The sequence below is a fragment of the Ranitomeya imitator genome, chromosome 1 (assembly GCF_032444005.1).
Source record: "Ranitomeya imitator isolate aRanImi1 chromosome 1, aRanImi1.pri, whole genome shotgun sequence".
Taxonomy (NCBI): Eukaryota; Metazoa; Chordata; class Amphibia; order Anura; family Dendrobatidae; genus Ranitomeya; species Ranitomeya imitator.
In genome coordinates this window covers 761,545,555-761,567,356 of record NC_091282.1, presented here as the reverse complement: position 1 = coordinate 761,567,356, position 21,802 = coordinate 761,545,555, and the positions used below count along the sequence as shown (strand labels likewise).

The 21,802-nt window shown below is 44.9% G+C and overlaps 1 protein-coding gene across 2 annotated transcripts in view; it reads right to left on the bottom strand.

Moving 5' to 3' along the window:
- Positions 1-21,802, bottom strand: part of LOC138645876 (cholesterol 24-hydroxylase-like) — a 127,534-nt gene that overhangs the window by 45,796 nt on the left and 59,936 nt on the right. For both annotated transcript variants that reach the window (XM_069735379.1, XM_069735384.1), the window contains 2 exons: positions 20,663-20,735; positions 1,345-1,429 (listed from right to left, as the gene is read on the bottom strand). In XM_069735379.1, the coding sequence (XP_069591480.1) occupies positions 1,345-1,429; positions 20,663-20,735 (158 nt within the window). The remainder of the gene's footprint in view (positions 1-1,344; positions 1,430-20,662; positions 20,736-21,802) is intronic.

The window sequence follows — 21,802 nt, the reverse complement described above, 5'->3', positions numbered from 1 at the left end:
CTGCCCACTGCAGTACTTTGCTCTGCCCTCAACAGGGCAGACAAAGTGCGCCTGCACAGGAGCTGCAGCGTGAAGACAAGAAGAGGACATCATCGTAAGAAGATGGGAGGCCCTGGACCACGACGCCCATCGGACCAGAACCGGACCGCCCCTGGGCGAGTATAATCTAACCTCTTTTTTCTCATCTTTCAGGATCCATTGGGGGCTTATCTACAGCATTACAGAATGCTGTAGATAAGCCCCTGATGCTGGTGGGCTTAGCTCACTTTCGATTTTGGGGCTGACAGGTTGCCTTTAAGTGGCTCAATCCAGATTTTCCTGTTAGGCAGGGGTCAGACTAGCGTATGGCATCCGATGCTAGAGCATCAGATGCGATATGCTAATGACCCTCGGCTCCTGCTCTGCTGCTAGCTGGAGCCGAGTGTCATATGTCTGTGCTCCGAGCCTTCCGTACAGCTGCGGAGGAGGTGGAGAAATTAATTTCTCCATCTTCTCCATTGCCAGAGTCAGCGTATAACGCACATCATTCAGATGATATCCGAGTGATGTGCGTTGTCTCACTCGCCCCACAGGCTTATATGGGTGCGAGTAAGCTGAGACTCGGCTGAGTGTCGGTGACAATCGCAGCACGCTGCGATTTCACTCACATGTACAATACAGCCGAGCAAAAATATTCTGATGGGAGCTGTCCCATAGATGAATACTGGTCCGAGTGCTATGCGATGTTTTATCGCATAGCACTCGTCCGTATTTATCGCTAGTGTGACCACGGCCTTATTCCTGTGTTCCATTGTTTGCCCAAAATTCATAAGAATCTTTTTCCACCACCCTTAAAGGGACTCTGTCACATGAATTTGGAGGGAACAATTTTCAGCCATAGAGGCGGGGTTTTCGGGTGTTTGATTCACCCTTTCCTTACCCGCTGGCTGCATGCTGGCTGCAATATTGGATTGAAGTTCATTCTTTGTCCTCCATAGTACATGCCTGCGCATGTATCCTGCATTCTCAAAAATCGACGGATTGTGATGGGAGCTGAAAGACGCTAGTGTGAAAGAGGCCTAAGGGTGTGTATACACCTGAAACGCATGAGTAGGAGGCCTAGCCTTTTAATGTTTAAACTATGTTTGAATAAAAAAATCCATTTTATCCCTGGATGGTTGTACCAGAATCTTCCCCCATTTTTCGTCTACCTTCCTGTGATCACCAGTGGAAACGGCATCCTCAGGAGGAACTACAGGCCACATTTCCAGCTACACATTCTCAGCGTGGTAAGCTTCTTCCCTCTCCCTGCATCTCACCATGTATATAGATTGTAAGCACACAATGACAAGAATTAATAAGTACCTGGCCCAAGTACTGCATTTTCTTAAGATCTTCATAATCAATATCTCGTTTGAAGCCAATAACTTCATCCACCTCAGCCTGGGCCCTAAGGAATCAAAAAATTCATGAAAATTATGAAAAAGTCACCCTCATCAAATAATGTTACAATCTGTGAACATTATAGTTCAAAAAAGTGGGGTCCAAGAACCGTGAAATGCTAGACACTCAAAATATGATTACTGTAAATGCACTATCTCTGACATCTGTGGTGCTAATGTCCAGAGATACAAAATGATTCAGTCAGTTTTCATGAAAACAATAGTTTATTAAGTTATATTAAAATTTTAACTTAAAAATAAAACTAATTACAGAAAACAGGGTGGGAATAAACCTCCAAAGGGGGAGGTGCAAATAAAAGCTGGGTCAACAATTGGGTCACTAAGTTACTATCCAGTGCGAAATAAATTGCTGCAGATTTAGCATTTCAGAGTATACACTTCATTGTAAAGCTGTGATATCAAAGGCTTCCAATGAAAACAAAGTGCTTAGCACAATAAGGAAATTTAGTTTGAGGTAGATCACAGCAACTTACATTCAGTGGTGCTATTTTCTGAAATATCAAGAGAATAAAATTTTTGAGGAAGCGTTATGCGAAATGATGAAGGGGTTGGGGATGTGCGGTCTATTGCAACAAAGTGTACCTGTGTACACTGACTAGCAAAAGGGTAAAAGTGTTTTGAACTTTCAACTTTCAGGCTCCATATCTCACCATCTACTACTGATTCGAATGCGAGACTGTACCGCCGATGTCATTGCACGCTGCCCTTCTCTCCCGGCAGAGACGCCAGCGTACTCACTATCGCTGCCCCTGTTCTGCTCAGTCTTCTCCTTTTGGGTCTGCACCCGGGGTGCGTGCACCACGCACAGATCCCTGGGCACTGTGCTTAGGGCGTGCGTAAACTTCTCCTTTCTTAAAGAGGCCACGCAAATCCTTCAAAATTGTCCCCAACCAATAGCTGAGAACACTTACTATTTAAGGCACCTCCTCTAACATGGAGGTCCCTGTGCAACATTGTAAGTTTGTTTATAAAACACTCCTGTTAGTTCTCAGGTACCACCAGTGCTCGTATTCCTGTATATCTGCCTATTAGCCGTGCCCACCTGCCTGTCTATCAGCAATGCCCGCCTACCTGTCTATTAGCCGTGCCAGCACATTAGTACGCACCTGCCAGTATCCTCCTGTGCGTCAGACGGTCCAGTACGCACCTGCATAGAGCTCATCTGTTCCTCAGCAGGTCCAGACTGAATACTGTGTTCGTACAGTGCCTGCATCTACTGTTCCTTCCTTCGGGCCATCCTGGCTACACAACACCAGGGGGTCCTGGAGTAGCACCTGGTCCCACCTCTTTAGTCTTTCCTAGGATCATGGTTAAAGTCAGCCTCTGTGTATCCAAGGTCAGTTTTGGTGAGGCATCTAGTTACGCCCCTCCAGGCTTTCCTTGGTCCTTGGTACAGTGGTTACACCATCCAACCCATTACAGTTTGCACAGACCATGGAATCTCCTGGCTGCCAGACCTCACTGTCTCAGACCTGTACCTGGAGGTCTCCAGCCAGAAGAAGCAGCAGGATAAGTGCTCTCCTACCTACGGACAGTAACCACTCGTCTGGATGCATCGACAACTCTGGCAGCCCCCCCCCATCTACTCAAGCTGAGACCACCTTGGCCATGACCAATAGCTTGCCAGCTGTGTGCCTGGTTCCGGACCCCATCCTTCTGTGCCCCCATGATATGGGGGAGACCCTGCCCTGTGTTGGGGGTTTATTAATCAGTACATGCTATAGACTTACAAAAACTAGATTGACCGGATTAGTAAATAAGTTGTCAAACAAAAGCACTAATACCATTAAAAATTAACTTTTATTAGACTTTTATAAAACAAACCAACAAACATGTGTAATGGCTAATCAGGCAACAACTAGATTACTAACCTACAAGATAAGGACAAGCTCATATATATGGGGCACCTACACCAGGTGTGCCTAATTCACCCTACTGGCCCCTAGACTGGACCTGCTTACCTGTGGAGGTTGGCGCCCTATCTTGAACCCAAATTGGCAGCCCTGTCCCAGGGGGGGACATCACAGATCAGTGATCTGACAGTTTGCTGGTCAACTTTTAACCCTTATAACTCCCTAACAAAAAAAAATTTTGGTTCCAAAATTATGCTGATGTAAAGTAGACATGTGGGAAATGTTACTTATTAAGTATTTTGTGTGACATATCTCTGTGATTTAATTGCATAAAAATTCAAAGTTTGAAAATTGTGAAATTTTCAAAATTTTTGCCAAATTTCCGTTTTTTTCACAAATAAACGCAGGTACTATCAAAGAAATTTTATCACTATCATGAAGTACAATATGTCACGAGAAAACATTGTCAGAATCACCAGGATCCGTTGAAGCGTTCCAGAGTTATAACCTCATAAAGGGACAGTGGTCAGAATTGTAAAAAGTGGCCTGGTCATTGACGTGCAAACCACCCTTGGGGGTAAAGGGGTTAAACAACAGCAAAGCATTCAAAATATGAAACCAAAAAGGAAAAAGTCTCACTGGGTCAAAAACTGTATAGCACCCATGTGCCTACATATATAACATAAATCCATGAAGACTATGAAAAAATATCAGAAGAAGCAAATAATAAAAAAATCAAACTTTATTAGTCCTATAGCAAAAATAGTAACAAATAATAAACAGCATCAAAAAACAGATTTGAGTGCCAAAGAAGGACAAATAAAGACAACAAAAGAGGAAATAGTCGGGTTTGACAAAATTGCCCGTCCCTTTAAGACTCTTGAATAAAGTGTCTATTTAGGGAAGCCTGACTAAGGGCTAATTTACCCCTGTAAAATAACACAGGGGAACCCTTCTAATCAGCAAGAGTAGCAACCACAATCTTATCAAATCATGGGTAGGTCTGGTTTGCCAACCCAGAGGCTCTCATCAGATGAAAAAAAGATAAAATCAGTACAAATAATCAGTTCTTAGATGGAAATAAATTGAGCAAGCAGTTGTTACACCGCTAAACTATACCTGAGGTCATGGTTCTTAAATAAAGGGACGGGTATTCATCTCTGCACCACACTGTGCCGCACCTAGACATGCGTTTCGCCCGCTAGGCTTCGTCATGAGTCATGTCTAACTAAAACATTAGGCTCCCTTTATAGTGCGTATGATAATAAAGCGATAAACAGCTGGTGTACAGAGTTGCTTACTCGTGGTGCTAGCCCGAAGCAGCGCACATCAAACAGTGCGTCTGGGTGTATAGGCTAACAGTTAAAGTCTAGACCCGCACTCTGTAGATGGTAAGTATTCAGGTTCTAGTCTGACCATCTGTATAATAATATAGATGGCCGGGAATTATAAGAAAAAAATCAGATAGAAGAGTTTGCGAGAGCGTTAGAGTATGAAGCATATATGATGTAGGCCCCGACAAAAAAGCATGGCAGCCACAGGAAAGACAAGGGTGAAAGGAATGCAAGATCTCCAAGGAGGCACCATATCAGGGTAAAGATGGGAAATGAAGAGGTTATCTGAGAACATATATAGATCTAAAATATTGTAAGTTGAATAATGTCAGATATATAAGACATGTAAAATATGAATAAAAACATAACTGAAGAGAGCCTAATGTTAAAAAAACGCTTGATCTTACATTTAAAGAAAAGACTGGAAGCTAAAATTCGTTTAGAGCAAAGGGAGTGGTGGTATTTAGGGAGACTATTTGGTCTCTAATTGTAAAAGTTAACGTTTTAAGTCACCGCCCCTTATTTCCATATACACCCGCTCAATCCCACAAACTCTCAAACCTTTTGGGCTACAGTCATGGTGTTCACGAAAGTGTCTTGGGATGTTCTTTAATTTCTCACATGCTCCTGTATCCGCACTTTCATGGCTCTTGTGGTCATTCCTATGTATATTAGGCTACAGGGGCATGTGAGATGATAGATAACAGATTCTGTATTGCATGAAATGTGATGCATGATCTTAAAAAATGTATCCCCCTTAGCATTGCAGAACTGTTTGAGTAAGAGTTTGTGGGATTGATCGGGTTTATATGGGAACTAGATGGTGGCCCGATTCTAACGCATCGGGTATTCTAGAATATGTATGTATGTACATGTATATAGCAGCCACATAGTATATAGTACAGGCCACGTAGTATATAGGAGCCATGTAGTATATAGCAGACAAATACTACATGGCCTGTGCTATATACTATGTGGCTGCTATATACATACATACATACATATTGTAGAATACCCGATGCGTTAATATAGGCCACGCAATATATAAAAGTGGCCACGCAGTATATAACACAGCCCAAACAGTATATAACACAGCCCACATACTATATAACACAGGCCACGCAGTATATAGCAGCCACGCAGTATATTACACAGGCGACCTAGTATATAACACAGGCCATGCAGTATATAACACTGGGCATGTAATATATAACACAGACCACGCAGTATATAACACTACCCACGTAATATATAGCACAGCCCACGCAGTATATAACACTGGCCAGGTCGTATATAGCAGCCCCGCAGTATATTACACAGCCCACGCAGTATATGACAATGGCCACATAATATATAACACAGCTCACGCAGTATATAACACTGGCCATGCAATATATAGCACAGCCCACACAGTATATAACACAGCCCATAAAGCATCTAACACTGGCCAGGTAGTATATAGCAGCCACGCGGTATATTACACAGCTCACGTAGTATATAGCAGTGTGGGCACCATATCCCTGTTAAGAAAAAATAATTAAAATAAAAAATAGTTATATACTCACCCGCCAGGATCCAATCCAGCGAAGCGCTGGCGCTGGCGATGTGCGTGTGGCTGCCGCCATCTTCCGTTCCCAGGATGCATTGCGAAATTACCCAGATGACTTAGCGCTCTCATCATTTCTCTTTAATAGCGGGCACAGTAGTACAGCCGCCGGCTTCCTGCAGCAGCTGGGTGATCATGTGTGCCCGCTATTAAAGAGAATTAATATTCACTGCACTACACTCACATGGAAGTGAAGAGCAGTGAATATTCATTCCCGTTAGTACTGGGGGCACTGTTATGATCCGGTGACTTTGGAGCTGCATGAGAACTTTCACTGGAGATGGTGGCCACTGTAATGACCGCAATCCTGAACTTAACACCGCAACTAGAAGTAGCCGTGGAGTGTACCTAACACACCTAGACACTTCGTCACAGCGGGAGGACTAATTACCCCTAAAGATGGAAAGAGGAATACTATCTTGCCTCAGAGAAAATCCCCAAAGGATAGACAGCCCCCCACAAATATTGGCGGTAAGTCAGAGAGGAAAAAACATACACAGGCAGAAAACAGAATTTAGCACAGGAGGCCACACTAGCTAGATAGGACAGAATAGAACAGAGTTCTGTGCGGTCAGTAAAAAACCCTTCAAAAACATTCACAGCAGAAATACAAAAACTTCCTACATCTAACTAATAGATGTAGGAGCGTAAATCTGCAACTCCAGTGAATCCTACAATCAGAGCAGGAATAAAACTGAAACAAGCACACAGCAGTGTGCCACAGATACAAAGAACCAAACACTTATCTTTGCTGAATTTGGCAGCAGGCAGGAGAAGCCAGAAAGTGATCCATCACTTCACAAGAAACATTGACAACTGGCAAGGGCTAAAGGATCCAGCACATCTAAATATCCCAGTCCGAATTGTAACCATCAGATACACCTGGCCAGGACTGTGACTCAGAGACAACTGCATTCCCACCTACAACCACCGGAGGGAACCCAAGAGCAGAATTCACAACAGGGCACTCAACAAGTGACGTTGCGAGAGGCTTGCAAATGAAGAAAATGGGGAACCTATTACCTTAAAGATGGACAAGATAGTGGACATTGATATGAACCGAAAAATGGTGGATGACAGCGTGTATCCCAAATAGTTACGGCTGTTAGTCTGAGGTGGGAAGGTCTGACCCATCATCGGAGTGGACTTCTGAAGGCGTGAAGACAAAGTGCCCAGCCCAATGGAGTGATAATTTCAAGGAGTTGTATCAGAGCCATGGTCTAATCAAGAAGAGGTGAAGAATCGGAGATGGAAGTGCAATTCAGCAAGTGAGGCGGCCCATCTGGTAAGAAACGATGGGTGAAGTAGGTTTGTTCGGAGGCGGACTCATGGGGAGTGACAGAAGAGGTGGCAGTCGTGTCACTGGTACGGCCCCGGGAAAAGTGGAGCAAATTGGATAGGAAGGGCACTGTAAGTAACTGGCTGACGCCAGTTTGCTTACAGCACAGAACTTCAGCAGATGCCTGAGATGATACCGAATTGATGGACAGCGGAACCGAAGCAACGGAACAGAAGAAATGAAAGTAACCTCCCATAAGGAGCTTATCCACCTTACAATCCCTGGAGCAGCAGCAGGAGAACAGCTGGCAGGTGAAACCGAAGCCTATATGCATTCAGTGGTAGGCAACCATGAAGCCATAGGTAGGCCTGTATCCAGCGTCAGACTGGAGTAGTTTGGGCCCACCACAGAATATCATTCTTGGGGCCCACTATGCCTAAAGGGTACTAGCTGCACAGTTTTCCCTTAGCTTCCATCTTGTCAAGCTGATAATCAGGCAATTTGTTTCCAACTATTTATCTGTCCAAACAATTTTTATTATTTTTTATTATTATTATATACATTTTTATAGCACCATTTATTCCATGGCGCTCTACATGTGAAAAAGGGGACAAAAATAGACAAATACATTAAACATAAGAAAAAAACAAGGCACGCAGGTACATAAGGAGGGAGGACCCTGTCCGTGAGGGCTCACAGTCTGCAGGGGATGGGTGGGGATACACTAGGAGAGGGTAGAGCTGGTTATGTGGTGGTTCAGTAGGTTGAGGATCACTGCAGGCGGTAGGCTTGTTGGAAGATGTAAGTCTTCAGGTTCTTTTTGAAGGTTTCTATGGTAGGTGAGAGTCTGATGTGTTGGGTGAGAGAGTTCCAGAGTACGGGGGAAGCACGGGAGAAGTCTTGGATGCGGTTGTGGGAAGAAGAGATGAGTGGGGAGTAGAGAACGAGATCTTGAGAGGATTGGAGGTTGCGTGTAGGTAAGTACTGGGAGACCATGTCACAGATGTATGGAGGAGACAGGTTGTGGATAGCTTTGTATGTCATTGTAAGGGTTTTGAACTGGAGTCTCTGGGCGATAGGAAGCCAGTGAAGGGCTTGGCATAGGGGAGAGGCTGGGGAATAGCGGGTAGACAGGTAGATTAGTCGGGCAGCAGAGTGTAGGATGGATTGGAGTGGTGCCAGAGTGCTAGAAGGGAGGCCAGAGAGTAGGAGGTTGCAGTAGTCAAGGCGGGAGATGATAAGGGCATGCACTAGTGTTTTTGTGGTGTCGCGGTCAAGGAATGTGCGGATCCGAGAAATGTTTTTGAGTTTGAGATGGCAGGAGGAGGCAAGGGCTTGGATATGTGGCTTGAAAGAGATGGCGGAGTTGAGAATCACCCCGAGGCACCGGGTGTGTGGGACTGGGGAATGTGAGCAGCCATTGACATTGATGGATAGGTCTGGTGGAGGGGTAGAGTGAGATGGGGGAAGATGATGAATTCTGTTTTATGATGAATTCTGTTTTGTCCATGTTCAGTTTTAGAAAGCGAGCAGAAAAGAAGGCCGAGATAGCAGACAGACAGTGTGGGATTTTGGTAAGTAAGGAGGTGAGATCAGGTCTGGATAGGTAGATCTGAGTGTCATCGGTGTAGAGATGATACTGCATACCGTAGGATTCTATGAGCTGTTCCAGGCCGAAGGTGTAGATGGAAAAGAGTACGGGTCCTAGAACAGAGCCTTGAGGAACACCGACAGACAAGGGGCGAAGTGGGGAGGTGATGTGGGGGAGGAGACACTGAATGTTCAGTCTGTCAGATATGATGACATCCAGGATAGGGCCAAGTCTTTGATTCCAAGAGATGAGAGGATCTGTAGCAGAAGGGAGTGGTCCACAGGGTCAAAGGCAGAAGACAGGTCCAGGAGAAAGAGGACAGAGTAGTGTCGCTTGCTCTTGGCAATAAGTTGGTCATTGGTGACTTTAGTTAGGGCAGTTTCAGTTGAGTGATGGGGTTGGAAGCCAGATTGTAACCGGTCAAAGAGGGAGCAGGAGGAGAGGTGGGAGGTAAGTTCAAGATGGATGTGTTGTTCCAGTAATTTTGAGGCATAAGGGACAAGAGATATCAGGTGATAGCTAGACAGAGGATGGGTCGAAGGAGGGCTTTTTGAGGATGGGTGTGATCTTGGCATGTTTGAAGGATGAGAGGAAGACACCTGTTGTGAGTGAGAGGTTGAAGAAGTGTGTTAGGGTTGGGATGAAGACCCTGGCAAGGTTAGGGATGAGGTGGGACGGGAGCGGGACAAGCGTGCAGGTGGTAAGGTGTGATCTTGACTGGAGGGTGGAGAGCTGACCTTCTGCCATGGTGGAGAAGCTTGTTTTGGAGGAACAGGGTTGAGCAGCTAAGAGGGGCATTGGGTGCTGTTGGCCAAAGTTTTCTCTGATCGTATCGATCTTCTGTTTAAAGAAAGTGGCAAAGTCTTCAGCAGAAATGAGAGCGATCCTGGAAGCCCGTCTCAGTTCTTTGGTCAGGCTGGTCAGCTAGGGCTGCCTGTTGAGTGTACAAGTTTTGCTATGCATGAGTGGGGCGGCCGAATCGAGTGTTGTTGTTGTTATTGTGGTGTTATAAAAAGTGGCAGCAGCATCTGTGTCATGAAGGGAGGCTATGTCTGTAAGAGGGAGAAGGGACTCAGAGAGTGTTTGTAAGTTGAGGTGTTTGAGATTTCTGCGAGGGTGAGTGAGTTTGTGGAGTGGGGGTTGCACACTAGGAGAGGAGAGGGTAGAGAATGTAAGTAGGTTGTGGTCAGACAGGGGGAGGGGTGAGTTAGTGAGATTAGTAAGGGAGCAGAGGCGGGTGAAGATGAGGTCCAGCGCGTGGCCATCCTTGTGAGTGGCCTCAGAGGACCATTAAGTGAGGCCAAAGGAGGCAGTAAGCGATAAAAGTTTAGAGGCAGCTGAGGTGGAAGTGTCAATAGGGATATTGAAGGGGCAGTAAATGACAGCCAGCTGGAGGTTGGAGGGGAAATAGATGCGGATGGAGTGTACCTCGAACGAGGGAAGAGTAGCGGAGGGAGGTAGCGGGATTGGAGTAAAGGAACAGGTGTTGGACAGCAGCAAGCCAACCCCTCCACCACGTTTGTTGCTGGGGCGAGGGGTGTGAGAGAGGTGGAATCCGCCATAGGAAAGCGCAGGTGGAGAGGCTAAGTCAGAGGGGGTGAGCCAGGTTTCAGTGATGCCAAGGAAGGAGAGTTTGTTGGTGATGAAGAGGTCATGGATAAATGGCAGTTTCCTGCAGGCAGAGTGTGCATTCCATAGTGCTCCAGGTAGGGGGACTGGATGAATGTGCATGAGGTTATCATGGTTGGGAAAACGTGGCAGGGGGTTAGAAATGAGTGTCGGGATGTGTTGTGGAGGGCCGGGATTTGGGGATACGTCACCAGAGATGAGGAGTAGCAGACAGAGCGTTAGAAGGTGGGAGCAGGATAGGACATGATGCGGCTGTGTGAGTCTGGAGAAAAAGGATTGTATGTGGAGAAACAGTTCTGAGGAGAAGGTGAGATGGAGGGAGAAATGACTAGTTCTTTACTAGGGGGCGGGATTGCAGGAAAGTAGTATCGGAGTGAAAAAGAAAATAAACTGAAACACTGTAGTGGTTTGGTATTCCGTTACTTTCCAGTCAATTCCGGTCCAATTCAGTCTAATTCAAAGTAATTAAAAATATGTAATTTGAAAGATGCATGGATCAGACTATGTCTGGAGCAGACTCCTGCATCTGAATATATGTGCTGATAAGAGGATTAAGCTGTGCGTGCATGTGGGGGTTTGTGGCCAGAACACATGTTCAGAGTTAAACAAAAGCTCATAAAAGGGGGGGGGGGTTAGACTGACCTCTCAGAGGTATGCATGGAAGACACCAGAGAAGTGAAATACATTATGGAACTAAAGTGGAGAGTGAGCAGTGCATACCAGAGAAAAAAAAATGCAGTTCAAATACGCATTCAGGATCACCTGACAAACCAGTAAAACGCTCATATGTTGATTTTTATGCTTGATTTAAAAACATCCTTATAGGCAGCAGATAATTTTGTGTAAACAAGTCATGTGCTGCCGAGAATTATTATATTTTATAAGCACAGAAAAATTGTATTAATGAGGCTAGTTTCACATTTGCGTCTGTGCGCACAGCATTTGACCTGCATACATCCGCATGCGTACATATATTTAACATGGTGTACGCATGGACATACGTTTGCATGCATTCACATACTTTTGCGTACGCATGTGTTTTTCCACGGTGTGCGGCTGGGTGCGGTGAATGCAACATGTTGCATTTTTGGAGGCGTCAAAAATCCATCAAATATGCACAGGCATGCACATGTGGATGAGTGCGTTAAAAAACGCATTACTGTCTATGGGCACTCATGCGTATGCATGTCCTGATTGAGAGACACCCATTGAGACACGCCTTCCTGGAAATTTTGAATTCAGCATAGACAATGCAGGCAAAAAACGCATACAAACGCATGCACACGCAGCGGGTTTTTTGCCGTCATGCGTAAGATGATGCGAATAAAAAACGCTGTGTAAAACATGCATTTTGGCATGCGTTTGCATATGCAGAAGATACGCTGCGCACATATACGCAAATGTGAACTTAGCCTTAGACATGTTCCACATACACATACCAAACACATGACACATACACACCAGTCACATGCTAGACACAGGACACATACACACCAGTACTAAGAAAACATAATGCTGCAATTTGGATTGTTTAGAATGGTAAATCTAGAAATTTGGAACTGCCTTACTGCGATAAATAGGTAAGTGCTATATTATGTACATATAGAATTTTGGAAAAATTGGAAATATAATATTGCTATAGGAAAATATACACACCAGTCACACGCTAAACACAGGACACACGCACACCAGTCACAAGCTAGACACAAGATTAGAGATGGAAGGACCTCTGTATTTTTGGGTCCGGCCAAACTGCTAAACAATAAAAAAGTTTGGATTCGGGTAAGAGAACTGTACCTGGACTCCATTCACTTGAATGGTGGCCCGAAAATCAAGTGTTTGTCATGCTGTCATTTGCATGACGGCACAGCCGTCTGATTGGTGGTAAAACCATTACCGCCAGTCAGACACCCGCGATTCGCATGCTGTCAAATGACAGCGTGAGCCCGCAGCAGTGATCGTAGGTTTACCTACGGTCACTGGCGTCGACTAATGGGACTACTGCTCCCATCAGCCTACGCCTGCTGCTGCTAATAATGGTGAGGCTGATGGGAGAATTCATCAGCCTGTGCTCTAAAAAAAACAATTAGAAAAAAAACAGCGTGGGTTCCTCTGTATTTTTGATAACCAGTCAGGCAAAACTGACAGCTGGGGGCTGCAACCCTCAGCTGTCAGCGTTAGCAAGGCTGGTTATCAAGAATAGAGGGATCCCCACACTGGTTTTTTTTAATTATTTAAATAAATAATTGTAAAAAATGACATGTGATCCCCCTCATATTTGACAACCAGCCTTGCCAAAGCAGACAGAAAAGGTGCATCTATTAATTCTGCCAATTCTGGCCCTTTGCCCGGTTCTTCTCACTTGCCCTGTAGCGGTGGCAAATGGGGTTCATGTCACCTTTGCATTGTCCGGTGACGTCAAGCCCGTGGATTAGTAATGGATAGGCTTCTATAAGATACCTATCAATTACTAATCATAGTGGCAAAAGTGGCATGCTAGTGGCAAAAACACACACAGCAGAAATAAATTCCTTTAATTGAAAGAATGACTCCTTTAATGAATCTACATTAAACCATACTCACGTCATCGCCCATTCCATAAAAGCCACCTGTAATGTCCACACGGTGCAAGTAATTTAAGAGAGTAAGCTTTAACTGTAGTTTTTTCGTCTCCTCTTTTCCTCCAGCACACAGCATAACCTTAACATAACATTTTCTCCTCAGACTAGAACTGACTAGAACTGAAACTGAAACTGCAAATAAACGCCCGCCCTCACTTTCTTAAAGAGACAGATCTAATCATTATACATTACATCATCCTATATATATATATATATATATATATATATATATATATATATATATATATATATATATATATATATATATACATACTGTATATATATATATATATATATATATATACTAGATGGTGGCCCGATTCTAACGCATCGGGTATTATAGAATATGCATGTCCACGTAGTATATTGCACAGCCCACGTAGTATATTGCCCAGCGAAGTAGTATATTGCCCAGTCACGTAGTATATTGCCCAGCCACGTAGTATATTGCCCAGTCACGTAGTATATTGACCAGTCACGTAGTTTATTGCCCAGTCACGTAGTATATTGCCCAGCCATGTTGTATATTGGCTAGTCACGTAGTATATTGCCTAGTCACGTAGTATATTGCCCAGTCACGTAGTATATTGCCCAGTGACGTAGTATATTGCCCAGCCACGTAGTAAATTGCCCAGCCACGTAGTATATTGCCCAGCCCACGTAGTATATTGCCCAGCCACGTAGTATATTGCCCAGCCACATAGTATATTTCCCAGTGACGTAGTATATTGCCCAGCCATGTAGTATATAGCAGAGCCACGTAGTATATTGCCCAGCCACGTAGTATATTGCCCAGTGACGTAGTATATTGCCCAATCACATAGTATATTGCCCAGCGACGTAGTATATTGCCCAGCCACGTAGTATATTGCCCAGCCACGTATTATATTGCCCACCCACATAGTATATTGGCCAGTCACGTAGTATATTGCCCAGTCACGTAGTATATTTCCCAGCCATGTAGTATATTGCCCAGTCATGTAGTATATTGCCCAGGCACGTAGTATATTGCACAGCGACGGAGTATACAGCACAAAGCCACATAGTATAGAGACTTAAAAAAAAAAATAAACATATACTCACCTTCCGAAGGCCCGTTGAAGTCCTGCTATACTTACCATCCGCCACCTTTCCCGCACCTCGCGACGCTCCCGGGACCGCTCCATTGCAAGCTGCAGCTTCCGGTCCCAGGGCTGGTATGATCAGGACCTGTGATTATGTCGCGGTCACATGACCGTGACGTCACGGCAGGTCCTTGTCGCACACCAGCCCTGAGACCGGAAGCTGCCACTTGCAATGGTGCGGTCCTGGGAGCATCGCGAGGAGCGGGAAAGGCGGCGGAGGGTGAGTATAGCAGGTTTTTTGTTTTTTTTATTATTTTTAACATGACATATTTTTACTATTGATGCTGCATAGGCAGCATCAATAGTAAATAGTTGGGGACACACAGGGTTAATAGCAGCTGTAACGGAGTGCGTTACACAATGGGCCGTTACCGCTGCCATTAACCCTGTGTGAGCGGTGAGTGGAGGGGATCATGGAGCGGGCGTCGGGCAGTGAGTGCAGGGGAGTAGGGAGGGACTAATCGGACTGTGCCCGTCGCTGATTGGTCATGACAGACAGCTGCCGAGACCAATTAGCGAATGAATAACCGTGACAGAAGGACAGACAGACAGACGGAAGTGACCCTTAAACAATTATATAGTAGATATATATATTAACAACCTAAAACAAATATTGACAATGAAACAACACGAAAATGTCCAAGAGAAACCATATGTCTGTGTTGTCTTTTTCCTTTTTTTTTTCCAATTATATCTCTTCAATAAGTCTCGATGGAGCCCTTCTTTCCCGTGTAGGGTAATGTCTGGGTTCAGATCTCACTTCCTTAACCCCTTTCTGCCATTGGACGTACTATTCCATCCATGTGGGGTGGGCCCTAATTCCCAAGGACGGAATAGTACGTCCAGCGCGATCGGCCGCGCTCACAGGGGAAGCGCGGCCGATCGCGGCCGGGTGTCAATTGCCTATCGCAGCTGACATCCGGCACTGTGTGCCAGGAGCAGTCACGGACCGCCCCCGGCACATTAACCCCCGACACACCGCGATCAAACATGATCGCGGTGTGACGGCGGTACAGGGAAGCATCGCGCAGGGAGGGGGCTCCCTGCGGGCTTCCTTGAGACCCCCGCAGCAACGTGATGTGATCACATTGCTGCGAGAATCTCTTACCTCTTACCTCCCATCCCTGCAGCAGGCCCGGATCCAAAATGGCCACGGCATCTGGGTCCTACAGAGAGGGAGGTGGCTTACCAAGTGCCTACTCAGAGCAATTTTGCATTGAAAAGTCAAACGGCGCTCGTTCCCTTCCGAGCTCTCCCATGCGCCCAAAGAGTGTTTTACCCCCACATATGGGGTTTCGGTGTACTCAGGACAAATTGTACAACAACTTTTGGGTCCATTTTCTCCTGTTACCCTTGGTAAAATAAAAACAAATTGGAGCTGAAGTAAATTTTTTGTGAAAAAAAGTGAAATGTTCATTTTTATTTAAACATTCCAAAAATTTCTGTGAAACACCTGAAGGGTTAATAAACTTTTTGAATGTGGTTTTGAGCACCTTGAGGGGTGCAGTTTTTAGAATGGTGTCACATTTGTGTATTTTCTATCATATAGACCCCTCAAAATGACTTCAAATGAGATGTGGTCCCTAAAAAAAAATGGTGTTGTAAAAATGAGAAATTGCTGGTCAACTTTTAACCCTTATAACTCCCTAACAAAAAAAAATTTTGGTTCCAAAATTGTGCTGATGTAAAGTAGACATGTGGGAAATGTTACTTATTAAGTATTTTCTGTGACATATCTCTGTGGTTTAATTGCATAAAAATTCAAAGTTGCGTAATTTTCTAAATTTTTGCCAAATTTCCATTTTTTTCACAAATAAACACAGGTAATATCAAAGAAATTTTACCACTATCATGAAGTACAATATGTCACGAGAAAACAATGTCAGAATCACTGGGATCCATTGAAGCGTTCCAGAGTTATAACCTCATAAAGGGACAGTGGTCAGAATTGTAAAAAGTGGAAACCACCCTTGGGGGTAAAGGGGTTAAAGAGACAGATCTAATCATTATACATTACACCACAGTCTTCTGTAATAAAATGAAAAACAACAACATCCCTCACCTGTCAGTCGTTCTGTCCCATACCGTAATCCATGTCTGGGGGATAAACAGTTTTCAATCTGGACACAGCCAAGATGTGACCAACCAAGCTGAGAACCACTAATGAATACGTTGCTGGGAGCGCAGCTTCAGTGAGCAGTATTGACGTAATTGAGGTTACAGCGAGTCACTGAGGCTGCGTTCTCAGCCCGGCTGAACTGCGGTGACCTTGGTAAGATCACAGCTAGATCACAGCTTGGTAAGATCACAGCTAGTGAGAATTGAGAGAGTTCACCACAGTTCAGTTTGAGAAATTTCTCCAGGTGAACTGCCATGATCTCACTGCTGCACAGAGAGGCTTTTTCTCCCTCAGAAAAAGCCCCTCATCATCCCCCTCATTCTCCACACAGTTCCTCTTCATCATGTTCCCTATGCAGCCCCGCTCAAGTTACATCAACCCTTTCCAAAATACATCCTCAGAGTACTCACACTGAGCCCTGGGTCCTTGTTACCATTTGTAGAAGGGTCTATTGTACATGCAGCTCTTCAGTCCTCTCCTCACACAGCTCCATGGTGCATCATGTCATTTCCCTCCTCTCCTCTCCTAGCATGGCCCTGCTTCATACTATCGGGTCTTCATTGGACTGAAGAAGGACCAGCCCCTTCCGGTGACATCATTCCCTCCAAAAATCAAGTCGATTCCAGACGCCCTTGTGCTGCTGTGTGTGCAGTCTCACAGTCTGTGATTGAGCCGGCTGTGCTGTGAGTGCTTTGTTCTATACCTCGTGCCGGTCATCTTCACTGCTCAGCAACTAGTGATGTGAAGTGAGAGCTTTCTCATCACCCGCTGCTGCCGCCTTTTATTGATCTCATCCAGGACTCCGCAGCTGAGAGACCAGTTAGCGCAATGAGATCAATAGAAGCCAGCAGCAGCAGGTAAGGGGAAGCTCTCATTTCACATCACTTGTTGCTGAGCAGTGCAGACAGCCCATCGGCATCGGGAGAGAAGAACGCACTCACTGCTCAGTGCACGAGATCTGTATACAGGGCAGAGCAGGCAAATGAAGGAGGCACGAGTTGTGGTGCTGGCCAGGGGGCGGGCCCACCGAAGGATTCTCCGGTTTCCCGGTGGGCCAGTCCAACCCTGCCTGTATCAACATGAGATCTAGTTACTGTACTGATGCCGGATGCCTGCGGAAGACCAGATGCTGGCACTGGAGAATGTTCCATCACCAGGTCAGTCTGATCCTTTTAGGCCGACCGCACTGCCTCTGGAAAAAAGTGAGGGTCCTGTGAAAGAAGAGGCGGAAGAAAAGAAGGAAGCCCCGAAACCTGCCCTCATATCCCAAAAGCGGGCTTGGCCTGAGAGGTGTGAGGTTCGAATGGAACCAGGGAGTTTGGAGCTCCCAACTCCTGTGAGGCCAAAACCAAGGGGAATCCTATGGCCACAGGAGATGCCCGACGTCATTGAGGAGCAGATGAGGGTGGACGTGCTAGCCCGAGTGTGGCTCGCTGGGCTGAAGTGACCCCTGTTTGAGGAAAAGTGGACAGAGGGCCAGGTGGTCGATTTTAACTACATCAAGGGCTTCAACTTCATAAAGGAGCAAGGGACAGGGGATGAGGTGCATGTTATCTGGGATTTGGTGAATCATAGAATCGTAGAATGTTAGAGTTGGAAGGGTCCTCCTGGGTCTTCTGGTCCAACCCCCTGCTCAAAGCAGGATTCACTAAATCATCCCAGACAGATGTCTGTCCAGCCTCTGTTTGAAGACTTACATTGAAGGAGAACTCACCACCTCTCATCGCAGCCTGTTCCACTCATTGATCACCCTCACTGTCAAAAAGTTTCTTTTTCTAATATCTAATCTGTGTCTCCTCCCATGCAGTTTCATCCCATTGCTTCTAGTCTTTCTTTGTGCAAATGAGAATAAAGATGATCCTTCTACAATGTGACAGCTCTTGAGATATTTGTAGACAGATATTAAGTCTTCTCTCAGACTTCTTTATTGCAAGCTAAACATTCCCAAATCCTGTAAACATTCCTCATAGGACATGGTTTGCAGACCAGTCATCATTCTGGTCGCTCTTCTCTTAACTTGCTCCAGTTTGTTGATGTCTTTTTTAAAATGTGGTGCCCAAAACTGGACACAGTATTCCAGATGAGGTCTGACCAAAGAGAAGTAAAGGGCAACAATGACTTCACGTGATCTAGACTGTATGCTTCTGTTAATACATCCCAGAATTGTATTTGCCTTTTTTGCTGCTGCATCACACTGTTGACTCATGTTCGGTCTGCTATCTATTAGTATACCCAAGTCTTTTTCACATGTGCTGTTGCTTAGCCCTATTCCTCCCATTCTGTATATGCTTTTTTCATTTTTATTGATCAGATGTAGTACTTTGCATTTTTCCCTGTTAAAAATCATTCTGTTAGTTGCTGTCCACTGCTCCAATTTATTTATATATTTTTGAATCCTCTCTCTCTCTTCTCTAGTAATAGCTGTCCCTCCTAGCTTTTTGTCATCAGCAAATTTAATCAGTTTACTCTCAATTCCTTCATCTAAATCATTAATACAGATGTTGAACAGTACAGGGCCCAGGACAGATCCCTGTGGTACCCCACTTGAGACATTCTTCCAACTGGATATGCAGCCATTTACGACCACTCTTTGGGTCCGATCAATAAGCCAGTTATAAATCCACCTAACAGTTGCCTTGTCCATTCCATACTTAGTCATTTTTTCAATAAGGATTGTGTGAGATACTATGTCAAATGCTTTGCTGAAGTTAAGATATACTATATCTACCGCATTTCCCTGATCCACCCAGTCAGTGATTCTGTCATAGAAGGAAATGAAGTTAAGGTACCTTCACACATAACGATATCGGTAACGATATCGTTGCTTTTTGTGACGTAGCAACGATATCGTTAAGGAAATCGTTCTGTGTGACAGCGACCAACGATCAGGCCCCTGCTGGTCGTTGGTCGCTGAGGAAAGTCCAGAACTTTATTTCGTCGCTGGACTCCCTGCAGACATCGCTGGATCGGCGTGTGTGACGCCGATCCAGCGATGTCTTCACTGGTAACCAGGGTAAACATCAGGTTACTAAGCGCGGGGCCGCGCTTAGTAACCCGATGTTTACCCTGGTTACCAGCGTAAAAGTAAAAAAAACAAACACTACATACTTACCCAAGGACAAAGATGTAACAAAGGCCTCTGGCCTACAAGTAAGAGCAGCGCGTTTGCAACAGCACAACACTCATCAACACTCATGGGAAAAATATCCATGTACAAGTGGGGTTTCAGGGTGGAGATAAGTCAGAACCGGCCCACACCACCAGCCCTGAGCACCCCTTCAAGTGGTGCTGCGAGAAGGGTCAGAGCCTTGCAAAGGAAGAAAACAGGGAATCTACCCAGAGGCTTCCGGCCTACAAGTAAGAGCAGAGCATATGCAACAGCACATATGGTAAAATATCTGTATACAAGAGAGGTCTCAGGGTGAAGAGAATTCAAAACTGGCCCACAGCACTGGCCCTGTGCCCCCCTTCACACACACAGAATTATCTCCCAGCTTAGAAGCAGGAAGTCTCTCAGAGACATCCAAATAATAAGACAGTAGAGAGCCCAGGTGTTGGCCAACTTTAGTCTCTCTTTCGACTTATAAAACAAATAGATCGTGCATTGAAATGCAGCTGCTCTTTCCTTATCTCCTCTGGCAGATGGTGTGGGGAGGCACCTACACAATTTAGAATTCAGCCAGTGCTGCTGAGAGTCAATTTGACATAATATAATGTGAATGTGTCCTGGGGGCTTTAACTCTCTTTATAGTTACTGTGTCAAAATAAAGTTCACCATAAACATTAAATAGCTGTCAGCCTGAACAACAATACTTTATCAAACCTGCAGGAACTACAGTATGTCCCCCAAAAAATAAATTGGTCATGTTGGTTCTTCAGGCAAAGAGTAAGAAAACTACTGATCCTTAGAACCAAAATGTACTTTATACATAGAAATAAATAACACGTTTAAAGGAATCAGACTGATGTTTAAGAAAAATTGATCCCCATCATCATCGATACAACAGTTTTCTCGGCTGGATAGCCCATTAAAAGTTTATGGCTAGGTCAAAGAATTTACTTACTTAGCTAGCACCTCGGGGTACCTGCCTAATTCCATCACAATAAATGATAGCTGGTTTGCTGTCGTTTCTTGTCCTGAAACCAATTAAAAATCAAGAATCAACATCTTTGTAACATATATACTGGATAAAGTAGATAGATAGATAGATAGATAGATAGATAGATAGATAGATAGATAGATAGATAGATAGATATGGTACAGTGACCCCCAAGAAAGAATTAGTCTGGCTAGTCGGGAAGCTGCAGTACTGGATGGTATGTTTCAGGAACAAAGATTGCCAGGAGTGCAAGGGACAGCACAGCAGGAAGGATCTGTGATCAGTGAAAATTACTGTGACTGAACTGAACCTGTTGAGTAAAGTTGGGTTGTTAAAACTGGACTTGTACTCTGTCAATCAGTGTTTGATGACATCTGGAACCAGAAGCGTGCAACCTGAGGAGAACTCAAATCCAAAAGTGAGTGACTTACATTAAACACAATCACACAACAGATGGGACACTATGTTTTCTTTTAAGGGTACCAGGGTGTAACGGGGTCTACTGTGCTGTAGTACCTCTTTCAGTACCCCCCGTGTTTCAGGAGGTCCACTCTGCTTTTGCTGGATTCTGAATGAAGGACGCTGGCTGGAATTCCTTGATTACATGGGAGCATATAAAAGCTGACTGCTACTCCACGTATTTCCAGTCTAAAAGAACATACTTTATTCAAAGCAAACAGAATATATAACACAGATACACAGGGCAGGCCAATAGAAAAAACAGGCCAGACATACATTACAATAGCCGCAGGGGGCTGGAGCCTGCTGGTATTTACTGTGGGAATTACAAAGGTGGGGGAGGTCAGAAGGAGAATATCTTGTCCCCTCTGCCCAGGGATGCAGCCTGTGGACTGATGCATTTCACATGGAACCTATATTATACATAATATACTGTATATAGCATAACATATTCTTGGTGCTGGGGTTCTGTAACACGGCTCCCCTTTTCAGCGATGCGATCGGCATACACAGTCTGATCCTTAACTGATCGGTTTGGGGATGACCGAAGTTTATTGGTACAAGGGTTGGGTATGGGTTGGTACAAGTTCCGTTTGTCGACTTAGTTTATCGGCATTACCGTTTTGTTTGCCGGGTCTGTAGTGG